This window comes from Marmota flaviventris, chromosome 15 (genome assembly GCF_047511675.1).
Source record: "Marmota flaviventris isolate mMarFla1 chromosome 15, mMarFla1.hap1, whole genome shotgun sequence".
NCBI lineage: Eukaryota > Metazoa > Chordata > Mammalia > Rodentia > Sciuridae > Marmota > Marmota flaviventris.
This window is the reverse complement of record NC_092512.1, coordinates 3,002,382-3,021,207: the sequence shown is the minus strand read 5'-3', so window position 1 is coordinate 3,021,207 and position 18,826 is coordinate 3,002,382. Positions and strand designations below refer to the sequence as shown.

The following is an 18,826-nucleotide window of genomic DNA, read 5'->3' as shown; positions in this document are numbered from 1 at the left end:
ATAGCCACAGGGAGCGGCGCCCAAGGCCGGGTGACGTGGCGAGGCACCTGGGGACCCGCCCAGCGTCCCTCAGCCCTCGGGTAAGGGGAGGGGCGGGGCGAAGGGGCTGCGGCTCGCGCTCACGCCGCGCACGCGTTGGACCCGGTTAGGAAGTGACGACGCAGCCCCGCCCAGCGGGGCCCGCCCCTTCTCGCCGAGGGCCTCGCTCGCTCTGAGACCTCGCCCACCACCAAGGCCCCGCCCCGTCCACACGCAGGCCCCGCCTCGTCTCGCTGGGGCCGCTCACTCTTAGACCCCGCCCACCACTAAAGCCCCACCCACCGGCCTCGTCCCGCCCACACGCAGGCTTTGCCGCTTCGCCGGCCCGGCTCCCTCTGCAGGCCCCGCCCACCACAAGGCCCCACCCCGATGCCCCCGCCCACCACAAGGCCCCTCCCCGTCTCGCCGGCCCCCCCACCGCTCACTCTGAGGCCCCGCCCATTTCATCCCCAAGCCCCGCCCCGGCCCCGCCCCGTGGGCGGCCCTCGCGGGGACCGACCCGAGGCAGTGCGGTGGCTTTCTAGGGTGCCGGCGAGCCCAAGCGCCCGAGCTCGGCGCACCCAGCTGGCCGCGGACCGGCCATGGCGGAAGCCAAGCTAAAGCACCTGTCGCTGCCCTCCGGGCTGCTGGAGCTGTGCGCTCTGCTGGGCGCCCCCCAGGAGAGCCTCCGCGGCCTGGAGCAGGTAAGGGGCCGGTGGGGACACTGAGGCGGAGAGTGGGTCAGATCCGGGCGAGTACGAGGTGGAGCCCAGGCACCGGGGGGCTGGCTCAGGCTTCCGCCAGCTCTGCTCCTGCTGGCCGTGTCCCCGCCCGTCCCGCTTCTGCTCCCTTTGGGTCCGGGGCTCCCCGCGGGTCCAGCTCTCCTGTGCCCATGAAGTCCACGATGCCCTCGCGAGGCCCCGCGCCCTGCTCAGTGGGCTACAGGGCACCCGAGGCCATGGCGGGTACCGTCGTCTGCCTGGGGCCGAGACCAGCAGCTGTTCGCCAAACATCGCCTAATGGGGGCCCCTTCCCTTACCCTCCCGGGGGACCTTCTCTCCAGGGCAGCCGCTGGCTGGATTTGCACCTAGTGATAGTCATGATGCAAAAGGGCTCGCATCCGTTGGAGCCTTTCTCCGTGTTCTTTAGCCTTCCAGGTCTCCCCTGCCCTCGGGATCCCCCCACTTGGGGCAAGGTGCTAACGCCTCGGGACCCCGGGAGTTCACCTCTAGTGGACCAACTCCTTGCAATTAGCCGATTTAATGATTTCTTTCATTACACAAAGATTTATCATCTCCTAAACAGTGACTTCTGCAGTAGACTCAGAATAATGAGTCTTCAAGTTTTAGGTTTCACCAGCAGCTTCAGATACTTTGCCTGTAGTTGTGCAACGCAGCCTAGCTGTTTTTCTCTCTTGCAGTAACCAGTAACTCCCCACCATCAGGGTTCCCCCTCCAACCCTAGACCCCTAAGAGTGAATTCAAATCCCCTTCTCCGGGAAACAGCAGTTTTAGAAAATCTTGTTCTAGTTTCTTTCCTGGGTTCTCACCTTTTCTGGAACCTGGGCTCTGTTTTGAATCTGCCTCTGCCCCTTTTTCTCCTGGCCCAGCATGTCTGTGTCTCCTAGTAGCCCCTTCCTCTCTTTCCAGGAGGGGCATGAGTGATTAAGTGATGGCCAGGAAAAGTGAACCATGTGCTAAGTGGAGGTCACCAGGAAAAGTTAAGCATTACTAACCGTAACTGGTGATGTCTGCTAATGTCTCGGTGGTCTCTACTGCTAGGCTTTAGTACAGAGCCCATTTTGACTTGGGTGGAAAGCCTTGTTCTATATAGAGATTATTTCTGCATCTCCTTTCCTTTTTTTTACTTCTAGATCCCCCACAATGCCAGGGTATCCCTTTTTGATGAGCATGATTGATTCAGTTGTCTCTGCCTTCAGTTTGCCGAGTGGCTTTGCCTCCCCTTCTTAGAACAGGAAGCAACCCGGTTCCACTGTGGTCTCCTTGGCAGGCCATCGTCTTTGCTCCCGAGCAGCTACTGCACGTCTCTTGGTGGCTTAGTGTGAGGCATGTCTTCTGAGCACAGGATGAATCAACTGGAATATTTACAGTGGTACTTTCCTGAACAAAACGGGCTGCACCTTCCTCTAGGTCAAGTGAGAGGGCACAGTTGCTACTGTACTCTGATTCTTCTAGGGGATTGGTAAAGAGTGGAAAGAAATCAGTCAAAGGATAGGGAAAAAAGAGGGAGGAGATGGATAAACTTCTGCGGTAACCCTACTTCTAAATCAACACCAGTGTTACAGTTTACCAATTATATGATTTTATTTAGTTTTTTTTTTTTTTTTTTTTTTGTAGCAATTCTCTTTTGAACGTCCAAGGTTTTCAAAATAATTTTTAGTTTTACTTCTTAAAATCACCATTTCTCTGGTTCAGGCATTTATTCACTCATGAGAGAACAGAGGCCAGAGGTCTGAGGATATCCAGTTTAAGATTCGGGTGTCCTGGTGCCCTTTATGTTTTGTGCCTCAGGTGGGGGTGGGTGTTGGTCTGTTGTGGCAAGGAACTCGGGGTGGGCTGCTTGTGAGGGCTTTCCCCTCCACCTGCAGAGGGCTCCCCTTTCTTGGTGCATGGGAGTCCAGAGTGGCCAAGAGAGCTCCAGCACAGGTCACCAGCAGAGCTCTGGGGCATGGAGGTGCGGTTTTGTGGTCTTACTGCAGGCCGCCTGGCCTTCTGTTCCTAGAACAGTACTCTCCAACAGAACCTGCTGGCGGATGGCCCTGTGCTCTCTGTCCATACCGCCCATATGGTAGCCCCTGGCTGGGCGGCTGCCCTTGAAATGTGGCCAGTGCTGCCCCTGGGCTTTGCTTCCCCCAGTTTTGATTAGTTTAAATTGAGCAGCCACAGGTGGCCTCTGTCAGCATGGTTCTGGAGCATTTTAACAAGTCTATTAATTCCTGTTGTTTCATTACTTGTCATTACCAGTCCTGTAGTGACAAGTAACGACACTGTTTAGTCTGGTTTAAAAATAAATCTGTGGCTTGAATGAGTTGGACTGTTATGGTTTTTACTTTGTAGTTAGCTTTTTTAAAAAACCTATTCCCAAGTTTTCAATTCTGAACGTGATAAATATTCATATATTATTTCAGACTTACCAGAAGTGCATATTTGTTGCTCAATTTACATTTTTAAAGGTGTTCCCCATCTGGGACGATGGGACAAAATGGCTTAAACTAAAATGAGGGCTTCTGAGAGAGGTTTAGTCAGTCAGGGCTTGGGACTTTCTAAGGGTGGCACCTGCGAGCCCTGGTGCAGGCTGGCAGGGGCGGCAAGGGCCGGTTGGCCTGTGTGCCGCATCCTGAGTCACCTGTGCTCTCTTGGGCTTCCCCCCTCCTGGAAGGTGGTCTGACAAGGGACGTGTGCAGCCAGGTTTGGTGAGACTGTGCCTTGCTGTTTAATCAGCAGGTGAAGACTGGCGGCCCCCAGCTGCTGCCCAGGGTGGGTGATGCGTTAGTGTGCTGTGAGTGGGGAGGGCCGCCACGCTGCAGGGTAGGTAGTCAAGTCCATGACTGTATTATAAAGAAATGTCCTGGGTTTACATCTGGATAGAAAAAATGGAAGGAAGTGTCCTGGGCTGTGCAGAGGGTGTTGCTGGGTGTCCTGGGAGGCCTTCCGTCCTGGTGTTTCCTTTAGTAGTACATTGTTGTTATTTGTGAACAGTGGCACAGTATTGCTTATCCCACCAGGAGAGAGCGGCCTTTGTGTCTGAAACTCTGAGGGAGAAAGATACAGACGTGTGTACTTCCAGTTAAGGGCTCAGAGCTTGGGTCTCGGTGGGAAAGTTTTCGAGGAGGTTTTGTGCGACTAGAGACGTGGATTTCTTTCATGTGAGGGACTGAGGGACGTTCAGATGATGCAGTGATACGGGTCTCCCATGTTTGGCCTTTGTTCCTACTCGTGTATTTTCCCCAAATAGAAACAAATCGTTGGCAGAACTTGAGCGTTGGTGCTTACTGAGCTACCAGAGCCCTCCCAGGACAAGCGTGCCCCTGCTCCTGTGGGTCCTACGGAATGTTGACTACTGGCTTTCCTTCTGAAACCGAGGTCTCCTCACTGCTGGGGACAGTGGCCCTTCTGGTGTCCCTCAGAAACCCTCCAGTGCCCACTCCCAGCCCTACCGGCCGTCTCCTGTCCTCCCGAATCCGTGCATCCAGAACTGCGGATGGGGGCTCTTCTGTGTTTAGCCAGCTCCGCACCAGAACGCTTCCTTGCCTCATGGGATGCATTTTGCCCAAGTTCTTTGGAAGTGGGACAGACTGCGTGCTCACCCAGCTCTGTAGTGGGCTGTGTCAGGCCCTGGGTTTGGTAGGAGAGGTTGGGTTCTGCCTGCTCTTTGCATTACTTGGGGAAAAATGGAGAGATTAAAGATACAAACAGATCTCATACCAGCTTGAGATCCTATAGAATTCAGTCCAAGCACGCCTCTCTTACTGATCCCAAGGGACCCCGTGGGCAGCGGGGGAGGCTGTGTCTGTCGGAGCCCTCCCCACTGCTCTGTCCAGCTGCCTATGCAGTTGATGACCAGTGGGCCCGGAGCCTGGGACTGCGTTTGGTAGGGGTTTTGCTGTACCGAGCCTCTCTCTGTGTCTGCCCTCTGACCTCCCTATGCTGGGTGGCTCTTGTGTTCCTGAGGCTTCGCCGCGGGCTCAGCTCTTGACCTACATGGCTGCCCTTGTTCCCTGTACTCGTCTCTCGAGAGGGAACCTCAGAGGGCCAAGTGACTTGTGCAGGGCAGAGCCGGGTTTTGAACTCAGGTCTTTGGATCCCAGCACCTGGTTCTGAACTTCAGTGCTTGGCAAGGGGGTGGCTTCCATGCTGTACAGCGGCAGCTCCAAGCCCCAGGAGGTCCTGTGGTGCAGGGCCGGGGAGCTCCTGAGGATCTTCAGGGCTCTTTCCTGCCGTGAGCCTGGGGTGGGAAAGCCACTCCTGCTGAGACCTTTAAAGGACAAGGAGAACCACCCGAGTTGGGGAGGCAGAGAACTGGGAGGAGGACGCTGGGCTAGGAAGGACATCAAAGAGGAAGACGGACACTGCAGTGACTCCTATTTTCCCTTTTCCAGGCTGCCCAGAGAAGGGGAATCGGAAGCCTTTCTCCCCTTGACCCGGAGGTCCTGTCTGTTTTTGTGCCTCCTTTCATCAGTAAAGAGGACAGTCAGGTGGCCGGTGCAAGCTGCGGCACTCTGGGGAAAGGCAGAAGGCGCTCCTTCAGGAAGAGGAGAGAGAAGCCCAAGACGGAGCACGGGAAGGGGGGCCCGGGAGACCCCAAAGGGCTGGATTCTGCAGACATCAGCATCCCGGGCGGTGTGGACCTCCTCGCCCTGCCCCAGCTGTGCTTCCCAGGTACCGTACCCAGGTGGCAGACGGGTGGCCTAGCGCTGGCTTGCTGCAGCGCAGTGGAGGTCCCCATGCTGAGGACAGTGGGGTGAGCAGCTGAGCCAGTGCCCTGGCTGCTCAGGGTGAGTTCATGGGGTTCGGTTCTTTCAGTCTGGGGAGGTTTAAAGCTAACAGGAAATTTAAATCCCTGGAAAGCCGGGTCCAGGAAGTGGGGCTGCATCTTCGCCACGGGCTTGGCGAGCTGGGGGCTGGGGCTTTTCCACGTTGACCTAAAGCACGTCCCAGAGCGCTTGCAGCTGAGCCAAGGTGTGCCGGAGCGTGTGGGGCTCTCACCCAGCGGGTGCGGAGCCCTCCTCTGCTTCTTGGAGCAGGGAACACAGGTGTGCATCCTTCCCTGAGCGCCCCCACTTCTGCCCACAGGAGCTTGTGTTTCTGGGCTTCATTCTTTTCTCTGTGTTGAAGAATTTCAAAATGGTTGTGCCAGACACTCAGACTAAGGGCTTGGCCCAAGTTCCTCTCACAGCTCCTGTCGAGAGCCTCATGCCATTTCCTGGTCACAGGGTTTAACTGGGGAGCAGGTGTGGAGTGGGCACCCACCACCTTGGCCTCAGCGGCTCAGAGGTGAACCTCTGACCCTGTGGGCATTGGCCCCACTGTGCGCACACACTGGATTGCTCAGAGCCAGAGCGGCTCTAAAGAAACTGCTGTGGGTCGCCGGGGGAGGGGGGGGGTGTTCAGCCAATAGAGCAGGATGGGGGAGCCTCAAGGTGCCCTGTGGACCACTGGCAGCTGGTGTGTGTCGTGCACCTTGAGATTGGTTCACAAGTGGCCCTGGCCTTGCAGTGGATGCCACAGGCAGGATGAGTGTCTTTCTTTTCCTCTGCCTGCAGCGGGCGTGTGCGTTGCCTCAGAACCAAAGGAGGACCAGGTGCATTTCCTGGTGCTGACGGACATCTGCGGGAACAGAACCTACGGCGTGGTTGCCCAGTACTATCGGCCCCTGCACGTAGGTGCCCATTCCTTCCTGTGGGTCTTTGTGGTGAAGGACACATGATCATGTTAAAGTGCACAGCGCAGTGACCCAGTGTTTACGGTACCCGGTGCTCATGGTACCCGGTGCTCACGGTACCCGGTGTTCAGGGTACCCTGCGACCACTGTCTGGTTCCAGACGCTCTCCATCCCCCAGGCCCCTGCCTGCTCAGCCCTCACTGCCCATTTGCCCTCTGCCAGGCCTGGCGCCCCCTCTGCCTTCTGTCTCTCTGGGTGTGTCACATACCAGGAGTCATGTGCCACCAGGGGGCCTGTGTGTCTGGTGTCTCCTGGTGGCAGGATGGCCTTGAGGGCCACCCACACTATGGCCTATGTCAGTGCCTCATTCCTTTTATCCATTTCCCTGGGTGGTCCTCACTTATCTGCTGATGGACATGTGTCCTTCCGCCTGCTGAGCAATCTGCCTGGTGTGGGTCTTGCGCATGCCTCATTCCTCTGTGGAGGTGGCCGGGCTAGGCTCCGCATGGGCATCAGCTGGCCTTGGGAAGCTCGGAGGGCAACAGCGCTCCTTCATGCTTCCGGGCCCCCGTCCCCAGCAGACCCTGCCAGCCCCAGGGCAGGTGGGCGTCTTACTCTCGCACTTCCGCGGTGAAGGGCCAGCTTGAGTTCTGGAGTCCCTGCAGTGGACAGGGCTGCCTGGACCCAGCTCCCTGGGCCCCCAGAGGCCAGGGGGGTGCTCCTCTCTGGGTCCCATCACTCTTCCACCAAGACTATGTCCAGGCGTCTGGAGCACAAGGTATCATCAGACAGACTCTGCCCCTGTTTGCTCCTGGGCAGTGCTGACGAGAGGAACTTCAGGGTGACCCCTGCCTCTTTCTGACTACCACAGCAACTACAGCCCCCGTGTGTGAATGGCCAGCCCCAAGCACCCTGTGTGGTTCACTTAAACTTTACCCAGTGAGCAAGAGTAGAAATGTTAGCATCAGCCCCACTTTATCGACAAAATGGTGTCACAGACAGGTTAAGTTACTTTCCTGAGGTCACACAGCCATGAGGGTTTGAATGGGGGCCACTCCACCCTAAGGCAGTGGACATTCATTGAGTGTTGGTGGATAAACAAATGATGGCTGTCTTCTGGCTTCTTCTTTGCTTAGATATCTTGTAAGTAGCTCAAATTAAAAAAGAACGCACCCTGAAGCTATCATCATGTCCCTCCATCCCTACATAAAATAAAAAATAAAATCCCCAAACAAACTACCCTCCCACAGGGCCCAGCTGGTGAGCCCCGATCTTGTGCCACTTGGGTCTCACTGAGAGCGGCTCCTTGGAGGGAGGGCCTGCGTGAGCCCCTGCCTCTCGCCAGGCTCCCGCACGTGCCCATGCTGCTTCCCACTGGGTCTTCTAAGCAGGGCCTGGTCCCAGGGGTTCTGCAGTGTTCCAACAGGTGTCCTCATCCTGAGGCACCGGCTTCTCCAGGGTGGGCACAAGTCTCATTGAGGTGGCCCCAGCCCCTGGGGAGGTTCACCGTCCCCTGAGGGCCCGAGGACATCGGCGTGGGAGGTGACAGTCACCATCCCCGTGCTCTTCCCCTAGGATGAGGTGACAGTCACCATCCCGTGCTCTTCCCCTAGGATGAGTATTGCTTCTACAACGGCAAGGCCCACCGGGAGCCGTCCGGGCCGCCCGCCAGCGCTGCCGGCTGCTTCGTGCCCTTTGCGGTGTGCGTGGTCTCCAAGTTCCCCTACTACAACTCCCTCAAGGACTGCCTCTCCTGGTGAGCTGGTCTGCGGCCACCTGGCTGTCCCCTGAACCTGGGGCAGGGGCGTGGCTGGCCCTCAGGGGTGGGAAAACGAGTGGGGGACTGGTGGGCGCGGGTTGAAGGTGACCCCAAACTGCTGAAGGGAGTTGATGTGGAGGGTTTTATTTTGTGTTTTGAAAGACGGGTCTCAGGAAAAGCTCTTTTCCTAGTGATTGGAGGAGACCAGGGGCTGCTCCTTGATGTGTTTTGTGGCCTTTTAAAAACTGGCCTTTTTGGCTGGACTCTGTACCGTCTTGCTGCTGGTGTTGAGCGGCAAGTCTTAGGACGTGAGGAATTTCCGAGAAGCCGGGAGGCGTTTTGCAGGACCTGGCGGATTCCCGTTGTCCGAGGGTGTCATTGTGATGTGGGAGGCTGTGCCCCTGAGTTTGGACCGCGTCAGTCCCCAGGCCCAGGAGTACAGAGCCATTTGCTTTCGAGAGATGAAGTCACACCTTGGAACCTGTGCTTTGATCAAAGCCTGAACGAGGACAGTCAGAGGAGGCCCCTTGTGTTGTGACCACGAAGGGCCATCGGTGGCAGGTCCCTGGCGTCAGACCCTGCGCCTTGACCACAGGGAGTGGCCAGCAGCCCAGTGGCTGAGCAGGAATCTTTTTTTTTTTTTTTTTGGACACAATGTCTATTAATTTATTTTTATGTGGTGCCAGAATCGAACCCAGTGCCTCACATGTGCGAGGCGAGCGCTCTGCACTGAGCCCCAGCCCAGCCCTGAGCAGGAATCCTACGGTTCAGATTCACAGAATCCATAGTTTAAATTCCAGCACTTTCACGTCTTGCTTTCTAAAATATAGCTGGGTTTCGAACAAGTTCAAAACACAGTCTAGCCCCCTAATATTGCCGTCAACATAAAGCACTCCGTGGGGCGTAGAACTAATGGCCTCAGTGAGTTGAGCAAGTGCAGGTCGTGGGCAGTGAGGCGGGCACCGGCTGATAACCTGCGTCCCTGAAGGTGAACCCTTCTTCACGGGCTCCAGTGTCCTCCTCTCTAAAGCGGGGTCTGTTTTCTCCCAAGTCCTGCCCATTTATTCCCCCTGCCCTGTGGGTGATTGGCAGCCCTGCCCTCCTGGTGGGCATGAAGGCAAACATGTAATGAAAGTTCCTATCTCTGGGTGGTGGTCGCTGGGCTTGGAACCGGGCTGCACAGCTGATGCGGGGACCAGACTCTGGGGCTGTAGCTGGGCAGCTCAATTTGTATTTCAAGTGACCTCTTCCTCTGTTAGCTGTTCATATGCAAAGGAGCCTCCTAGCTGTGCTCTTGGGAGGGAAGCACTCCTTGTGTGATCATGGGCAGTTTTTTTTTTTTTTCTTTTTAAACTTTTTGTTAACACTCTTAGATATTTTACAATAAGTGAAAATGCGGAGGAACATTGAATTATCTCCAAATCCTGGTGCTGCCCCTGTGAATAATCATTCTGGATTTGCTGGGTGTCTCAGTCAGCTCTCTCACTGCTGAGGATCTGACCAGAACAATTAATTGTAGAGGAGGAGAAGTTTATTTGAGGGCTCAGGGTTTCAGAGGTCTCCCTCCACAGAAGGCCGGCTCCATTTCTCCAGGATTGAGGTGAGGCTGAGCATGGTGGCTGAAGAGGGCGGCAGAGGGAAGCAGCTCACACCACGGTGACCAAGAAGCAGAGAGACGTCACTCTCCAAATACAAATATATACCCCAAAGCCATGCCTCATTCCCACCTCCTCTAGCCACACCCTGCCATTTCGGTCACCCTGGGAGTTAATCCCTGTCAGAGGATTAATTCACTGATTGGGTTAAGACTCACAACCCACTCATTTCTCCTCGAACCTTCTTGCATCGTCTCACACGTGAGCTTTTGAGGGACACCACAGTAAACCGTCATGCTGGCCACGTAGCAGTCTCACACCATGGGATGAATGTCCAGGCCCACCATGGGGAATGCAGGCCGTGGTGTCCTTCCTGAGTCACTACCCCACCAGGTGGGACCCCTTCAGACACTGTCATCCCACAGCCAGCCCGGGACACTCAGTGGTGGCCTCCATGCCTCATGTGGTTCCCAGCCAGGGTCATCCTTGCTCCCGGTCAGACTGTCTTCTTCAGGACCAGGTTGTCCCTGACTTGGGCCCACGGATCTGTCCACTGGAACATTTGTCAGACGACGTGCCCCCTGAGTGCCCAGGGAGGCCCTGCCTCCTGCCTGGTGTTGTGTCCCTGATCTGTGCTGTCACCTGCATGCCTGGGCGGCTGCATCCACGGGGAAGGGCTGGGGCTGAGGCTCAGCGGTAGAGCGCTCGCCCAGCACACGCGAGGCCCTGGGTTTGATCCTCAGCACCACATAAAAATAAATAAAGTAAATGTATTGTGTCCAACTACAGCTAAAAGATGAATATTAAGAACCCGTTTGGGGAGAAGTGTCTGCCCTGAACGTGTGCGGACGCCCCGTCTCAGTCCCAGACCAGTTGACGCCCACGTTCCCGGGGTCAGGTTTGGGAGTGAGCTAAGAGGACAGAGGGCAGGGAGGCCTGGGCTCTCTGCAGGTGTGGTCCTTGTCTATAAGGACCTGGGCCTCTGCAGGGCTCTCGGATGAGGCCTCTCAGATACCAACAATTGCACTTTTACACGTGAAGTTCTAAAGGTCAGCCTTTCGGCAAATGTGCACGCATACTGTGTGACCCCCACTGTGACCGACAGGAGTCTTCTCACTCCCCAAAAGTTGACTGTGGCCTCTGTGGTCAGAACCTAGTCCCTCTGCACCAGGTGACCACTTGCCTGTTGTGTACACATGTTCCTGTAAATATATGAAATCGATACATACTCATACGTATGTGTGTTGCCTTACCACCGAGCCACACCCCAGCCCTTTTTATTTTTCATTTTGAGACGGGGGTCTTGCTGAGTTGTTCAGGGTCTCACTAAGTTGCTGAGGCTGGCCTTGAACTTGTAATCCTCCTGCCTCGGCCTCTCGAGACACTGGGATCACATGTGTGTGCCCCCATGCCTGGGGGCTCATTGTTTTGGAATCACATTTTTAAATAAAGTTAGAATGCATTTTGGAAACAAGTGTTCTGAAGCACTTTCTTTCAAAGTGCTGTTGGTTCTTTATTTCTTACTGATGTGTAACATACATGCAGAAAAATACACAATTCCAACTGTTTTTCACAAATTGAGCACAACCCATGTTCCCAGCACAGAGCAAGAACCAGAGCACGGTAAGGCCTGCCCCCAGCCCGTTCCAGGCAGCCCCACAGCCCCCCATAACTTGGGGAAGCTCTGGAATTGCCCAGGACACCCTGAAGGAGACCCGCTGATTGGAAAAGCCGAGGATGACAGCCACTTGGTTTCTGTTTTTCAGCTTATTGACTCATCTGAAGCTCTGTAAGGATTTTGAAGTTGACAATCACATAAAAGATTTTGCTGCGAGACTGTCCCTGATTCCTACTCCACCACCTGGACCACTCCATTTGGCAAGTTGAATCTGGAATTTAATTACGTTTTTTTCTTGGCAAACAGTGAAATTGATATGCTGAAGATGGCCTGAGTGTCTTAGACTGTTCTCAGGTTTCTGCTGCGTTTCCCGTGTGGGCACGCGGTCCTTCTAGAGTGTTCTCTGTGTCTTCTCCAAGGTTGGAAGGGGAATGTCTAGGCGGGCGTTGGCCAGCACCTCAGGAGCACAGCTGGTCAGGTGTCCTGGGGAACCACAGCGCTCACCTGTTGGCTCACTTCTTGCGGTGCAGAAAATAGACACCCCGGCCTTTCACTAGAAGAATTCACGTAAATTAGCAATTCTCCTTTTGTTTATTTGTCTTAAACAATGGCTATGGTGTTTGGGTAGGTTCTCCTGTCTGATAACTGGTTTGATGTTTGTTATTCTTGGAAGTGCCACTGGATCATCGAATTAATAGACAAACTTTTCCCACGCCAGGTTCTGTTTGGGGAAGTGTCGCGGGCTGCCCCACAGCGCAGGGCCTTTGGGTGAGGTCAGGCTGGAGAAGTGGAGAAGGCCCACGTTCCCCTTTTGTTGAGTAACAACAAACCGCTGAGCTAGAGGAGGGCCCTGTGACTGCACATTTTCCACACCTACTTCCTGTGCTTCTTTTTTTTTTTTTCTTTTTGAACCTATTGAACATCTTGAACGTTTAGTGCATGTCAAGTTGAGTTTGACTTTAGTAGTCCCTTCTAGAAGATCATACATACACATCTTGCTCCTGTACTTAAAAAAAATTATTATAGCTATTAAAAAATGAATTTTTCTTATCAGGGAGACATGCGATCCTGACTTAAGATATGTGGTCTTTTTTTTTGGTACCAGGGTTTGAACTCAGGAGCACTCACCCACTGAGCCCCATCCCCAGCCCTATTTGTATTTTATTTAGAGACAGGGTCTCCCTGAGTTGCTTAGCGCCTCGCTGTTGCTGAGGCTGCTTTGAACTCGCCATCCTCCTGCCTCAACCTTCCTTGCTGCTGGGATGACAGGCGTGTGTCTGGTTAAAATGTGTTTTTAATATTACTCCAAACCGAGCCGTCTGCAGGTGGATGGTCCAGCCGGTGCATTCCAGCGCAGGTGCTGAGCAGGTGTCCTCCCTCCCCCTGGACCCACAGAGCAGAGCAGCTTCATTCTGTGGGTGCAGGCTGAGGACCCCTTATCTGAAGGGCAGGGCTGAAGCATTTTAGATCTGCCTGTTTCATGAGGGGTCTTGTGGATGGGACCCGTCTGAGCGTGGATCCGTGTGTGTCTCGGGCACTGCACACACCTGGCCCAGGTGTTTTCACGCCGTGTTTTTGGTGTGCCCGGGGTTGGCCTCAGCCTGTCCCACCTGTGGTGTCACACCAGTGCTCAGAAAGTTCCGGGCTTTGGAGGGTTTGACCTGGATGGTGGTCTGCTGTAGGTGGAGTGCTCTTGCCCAGTTGTGGGGTCCTGTGAGCTCAGCGGTGCCGGGTGAGGTCTGGAGTGGTGACGGTGGCCTGTCACCTGCTGTGCCTTGAAGCTCAGCAGCACCCGCCTGGTGTCCACAGAGTGTCCGTGTTGTGGCCTTGGTCTGTTGCATCTGCGCTGCGCTCCCCATTGTGCCAGCGGCAGGGCAGTGCTCAATCCTCCCTGTGTCCTCTTGTCCAGCTGCCACTCATGCCCAGCGGGCCACCTTTGATGCTCACTTGCCCTTTGGCCACGCTCCTGCCAGCACCACCTGCCAGCCAGCCGGTCCCCGTCTGAGATCTGGGAAGCACTGGTCTGCCCGCTTCACCTCATCCCGACCCTGCATCTCACCCTCTGCACTGGGTGCCGACACCTGGTGCTGGAGATGCGTCCATCTTCCCCCCAGCAGTGAAGCCCCTTCCAGAGGGGTCATACCTCCTCCTCTCGCGGCCTCCCGCCCCCACAGGGCCTTTGACACTCAGAGAGCATTCTGTGAAGGGAAGCGTTATTTCTAAATAATGTCATTTAGAAAAACAATAGACTTTCTTAAATTTTCTGAATCAAGTCTTCAGGAGTCTTTACTATTAATTGGAAGATGCTGAGAATACATAAGAGGCACAAGAACCGCTCATACCCAAGATGCCTGACAAGCTGGGTTCAGCGTTTGTGCGCAGCGGAGCTGAGTTTTGGGTTTTGGTTTATCTTCGTCTTGGCAGGGGCCAGGTTGTGATTGACAGCTGAAGGGAGCTCGCTGACTTAGAAAAGGTCATGAGGACTTGTTTATGTGAGCCTCAGGGCACTTGTGAGGGCCTCTGGACCAGTGTGTTATTCTGTGACATACGTGACGTGGTGACTCGAGTCTTCCAAAGTGGTTTCTTTTTTTTTTTTTTTTTTTTAAAGAGAGAGTGAGAGAAGAGAGGGAGAGAGAGAGAGAATTTTAATATTTATTTTTTAGTTTTCGGCGGACACAACATCTTTATTTGTATGTGGTGCTGAGGAGCGAACCCGGGCCGCACGCATGCCAGGCGAGCGCGCTACCGCATGAGCCACATCCCCAGCCCCCAAAGTGGTTTCTAACTCAGGTGTTTTCTACACCAAAATGGTGCACTTCAGCCTTGCCAGGAGCCACCGTCTGAACCTCCTGTGGTCCTTGGCCATCACAGGTGTTCAACATGAAGCCCCTGCATGTCGTGTTCCCCTCCCGAGCCGACCCCCAGAGCCCCGTCATCGACCTGGACCTTCACCTGCCCTTGCTGTGCTTCTCGCCCGAGAAGGTGCTGCAGGTAAGTGGCTCAGGCACCTCTGCCAGGTGGCATCATGGCATCAAAAGTGTTGCTTGCCAGAGGTGGTGAGAAGCCAGTCACAGCCGAGGGCCGGCTGCTCCTGGCGTCCGTCCGTCTGCTCAGAGCCGGCTTCCCAGGGGCATGTGTCTGCAGACAGTGCTTTCCGTGGGATCTCTGGTCTCCTTGGTTTGGGTAGTGGACAGGAGATCAGGGAGAGGCCTGGACTGTGTCTGCCCGGTGGCCGTGCACAGCTGTCTCAGGTGTTCTGAGCCCGTCAGGAGACGGACCTGACTCTCCCCCAGATCCTGACCTGCATCTTGACGGAGCAGCGGATTGTGTTCTTCTCCTCCAATTGGGCTCTGCTGACGCTCATCGCCGAGTGCTTCATGGTCTACCTGCACCCTCTGCAGTGGCAGCACACCTTTGTGCCCATCCTGTCGGCTCAGATGCTGGATTTTATCATGGCACCTACGTCCTTTCTCATGGGCTGCCACCTGGACCACTTTGAAGAAGTCAGCAAGGTCAGGTATAGTGGGTCCGATTTGGAGCGTGAGGTTCTTGGGCGTGCCCTGAGGGAGTCCTGGGAAGTTGCATTTGGCGGTGTCTTGTGCTTGGGGTGCACAGGCCTGGGTTCAGTCCCAGCATCAGGAAAGGGAAAGCATGAACAGATGGAGGACACAGGAGGGCGCTCTCGGGGGGGGGGGGGCCGCATGCTGAGGCTCCTGTGCTGCGGGCCACACGCGCCGTGCACCTTCCTGTGTGTAGCGGCAGTGCGCTCCCCCTCAGCCTGTGAACACCACTGCCCCAGGGGCTTCCCCTCTCATAGGCTCCAGCTGCCCAGCGGGCCCCAGTGAGGCGAGCGCAGGCGTTGGGTCAGGGGAACCCAATTTCAAGCCTCGCCTCCCCCCACTCCACACCCTCGGGGAAGTTCCTTGCTTTGCTGAGCCTCAGTTTCCTCCTCTGAGTGGGGCAGGACACATCCTGTGAGCAGGGTTCAGAGCTGAGGCAGACCCCAGCACCGCACGTGCAGCTCTGTGGTCACCACGATGGACTTCCTAGTTAGTTTAAAATCCTGCCTTTGTGAGCATTGGTACCGCGGACCCTCTTCCTGGAAGAACGCATGGCAGTGTGGTGTGCGCTCGTGGTCCCGCAGGGTCTGGGCCTGGCTTAATCCAGGGGCTGTTTGTTCTGTGACCCTTGGGGAGCGCCGAGCCTCCTCTCCTGGTCAGGAGGCCGTGGTGAGCTTCCTTGCTGTGGGGCAGGGGTCCAGGGAGGCCGGGGGACGGCACCTGCCCACGGGGGTGCTGATCACAGCATGCTGACTGCAGAGGGAGCATGTCCAGTGGTGAGCTGTGGTAGACGGTGGGGACGCTGCGCAGGTGCCAGCAGGCAGCAGCCCAGGGATCTGGTTAGCGGGGGGCAGTTATGTGCCCCAAAGGCCACTTGGTTCACATCCAAAGGCCAGTGGCTTTCCCATACTCATGGAGTCGTGCAGCCTTCGTTGTCCAGTTCAGATGGCTCACCACCTGCCAAGAGGCCCATGATGCTCCCCCACTGCCTCCCTCCTGCCCTGGCAGTGCCCTGTGTGGCTGGCCTGCTGTCAGGGCGTCCGTGTGGGTCCCGGCCTCCTTCACTTAGTGTTCCTGCAGGCACGTCCTTGTCGTGGCCTCCGGCAGCACTGTGCCCTTGGTGTTGAGGAGGGTCCCTTGTGCTGTGTTTCCTAGCGCTGATGGAGAGCTTCCAGTCAGAGGGCACTTGCTGGGCGTCTGCGTGGCGCCTGCTGCTGGGACGTGGTAGATAGGGAGAGCACTGCTGTGTGGCCGCAGGCCCAGGTTCTGGCGAATGCCAGCTTTGCTGCCCCTGGGCCCGTTCCCAGGAGTGGGCTTGCCCTGTGGGGGACAGTGGTGTTAGCCGGGTGGGCGCAGCTGCCCCGGGTGCGTTCCCACAGCGAGCAGAAGGTTCCGGGTTCTCCTCCCGTCTGTTGGATCCTGGCCCTCCTGGGGGTGAACAGGCAGCCCGTGGTCCGGTTGGGCACGTGTCCGCAGGGCTGGCGGCAGGCTCTCTGCAGCCCTTTGGGGTGCGTCCTGGCAGGCAGTCGTACGGGGTAGGTCTGCATCTGACTTTTTGTCTAGGAAACTGTACAAGGTTGCTGCTCCTGGCATCGTCCAGAGGCTGCTGTCAGCCTGTCCCCTGTCCCCCTGGTTCCTGGAGGCTAAAGCAAATCTCTGCCCCCAGGCGCTTCACCCAAGGTGAAGGAGCACTGGTCCCTCCTTCAAGGGGCGCGCATTCCTGTGTTCATGCCAACGCCCGTGAGTCACGGGGAAAACACGCGGTAGGAAGAGGCCAGTTAGAGTGGGGAGAAACGGAACCGTGTCACTGGTGGCCCTCGGGAGGAGAGCAGACAGGCCATGCTCTGAAGGTTAGGTTGTGCTTCTGTTTTTAGTCACTGGGAAAGTCCCTCTTGTTCCTGCTCTGGAGGAGGGACACTGCTTGGCACCTAAGTGGTGCTCTGGCCATCAGGTGTGTGGGAGCACAGTGGCAGCAGCCCACTGAGCGCGCCCAGGCTCCTCCGGGTGTGTTTCGTGCCCTCCCCCCACAGGCTCCTCAGGAGGGAGCTGGAGTGACCACAAGCACCCCTGTTTCCTGAGCACGCGCACCCCTCGCCAGCACCGCCAGCTCCCCGGGCAACGCCGTGCGCCCTGGTCTTGAGTCCAGAGGACGCTGGTGTTTGCACATATTTCCTGTGCCACCTGGGCAGAGGCAGGCCCAGACTGAAAGGCACGCCACCTCCAGAGAGCTCAGGCGTCACATTCTGGGACTAGACTCTCAGATCTCTGGCGCGGTTCACATAATTTGTGCATTTTGTCACAGATAAGACTTTACAAGTAACCTACGTACATGTCTGGGTGTGTCACTCAGCCCAGGACCCTGCCTGTGGTCCGGCTGGCACTCAGGGTCGGGCTGTGCTCCTGGAGGTCTGGAATGTTCCCCAGGACTCCATGCAGAAGCACTGCAGGGTCTGTACTGGGGCCCAGAGGGAAGCCATGTGGTCCTCATGCTGTGGGCACTCAGTGTGGCGGAGAAGGGGTTGTGACCGCGCTGCAGCCCAGCTGAGCCTGGAAGCACTGTGCAAAGTGACATGTGCCACTCCTGAGGACACCGTGTGTCCATGTGTCTGGAGCCCTTTGAGTAGCCAGAGGTGGAGCAGCAGACAGGGCCATGGAGTGCGGGGTGACGGGAGGCAGGATGGGGAGCTGTGTTGACGGGTTGCGGGGCGTCAGTCCGGGAGAGCGAGCAAGCCCTGGGGATGGACGGTGGTGGCGCCACGACCCTGGCGTGATGCGCACTGTGGGACTGCGCTCCTGCGGACGGGTGTCTACGGGGAGCACGGCCAGCAGACCCAGCCACTGCGCTACTCTTGGCACCACCACCTGCTCCCAGGGTAGTGGAGGTTGTGCCTGTGTCCACAGGGTCGTCCAGAGGACACCATCCTAGCTAATGCAAACTGTGTTCGTGTGTGTATAAAGGAGCATTCAGATTAAAAGACCCCATGTTCCTTCTAGGAAGCTGACGGCTTGGTTCTGATAGATATTGATCACGGGAGCGTCACCTGCTCCAAGTCCTCTGAGTGTGACATGGACATTCCCGACATCCCTCTCCTGGCGGCACAGACGTTTGTTCAGAGGTAACAGGAAACAGCATGTGTGTGAGAACATCTTTGACACATTACGTATTTGCTACTTTGAGTATCTTTTCCAGTTTTATATTGCTGACAGATGTTTTATATATTTAGAGTTTGGAAATTATTTATAAGTATTTAAAAATACAAGTGGTTTGTCTTTATTCTAATCTTGTCTAAATACTAATTACAGCCCAACAGTGATGGGACAGTCACATCCCCTGCAAAGCACTCCACCCCTCTCTGTACTGTGTCTCAGGTCCTATCTGTGCCCAACTCTAACCCTAACCTCTAACCCTAACCGTAACCCCCTAACCCTAACCCCCTAACCCTAACCCCAACCCTACCACTAACCCCTAACCTAACCTTAACCCCTAACCCTACCCCTAACCACCCCTAACCCTAACCCTAACTCCAACCCTAACCCCAACCCTAACCCAACCCTAACCCAACGCTGGAGATCCTTCTTGGTCCATTCAGTCATGAATACTGGAACTAGGCAGGATCTGTGTGCTAGTGACAGACAGTGTGGGCCTCGGCCCTCTGACAGCATCCAGTGGATGTGGAGGGCCAGCGTCCAGTGCTCCTGAGCACCTTTCCCTTGGGGGTTTCATACAAGGGCAGCAGGAGACATACTGCTTTCAGACCTATGGGCCGTGGAGGTGGCCCTGAGGGTGTAGGGACGGTGAGTGACACAGCAGCTGCTCTCTGGCCTCGTGACAACTAGCTGGGCTGTCCTGGGGTCTGCTGCAGCTGAGCTGTGG

At 56.0% G+C, this 18,826-nt stretch overlaps 1 protein-coding gene across 5 annotated transcripts in view; it reads left to right on the top strand.

Annotated features, from left to right (window-relative positions):
* Positions 1–530: 530 nt before the first annotated feature.
* The window catches only part of Dennd3 (DENN domain containing 3), a 46,252-nt gene continuing 27,956 nt past the window's right edge, over positions 531–18,826 (top strand). For 2 of the 5 annotated variants that reach the window (XM_027950727.3, XM_071602088.1), the window contains exons 1-8: positions 537–722; positions 5,138–5,417; positions 6,302–6,417; positions 8,034–8,176; positions 11,541–11,652; positions 14,264–14,383; positions 14,686–14,904; positions 17,947–18,068. In XM_027950727.3, coding sequence (XP_027806528.3) covers positions 621–722; positions 5,138–5,417; positions 6,302–6,417; positions 8,034–8,176; positions 11,541–11,652; positions 14,264–14,383; positions 14,686–14,904; positions 17,947–18,068 — 1,214 coding nt within the window. In that variant the 5' untranslated portion in view covers positions 537–620. Of the gene's footprint in view, positions 723–5,137; positions 5,418–6,301; positions 6,418–8,033; positions 8,177–11,540; positions 11,653–14,263; positions 14,384–14,685; positions 14,905–17,946; positions 18,069–18,826 lie in introns of those variants that run through there. The other 3 variants (XM_027950707.3, XM_027950681.3, XM_071602089.1) reach the window with 3 other exon arrangements.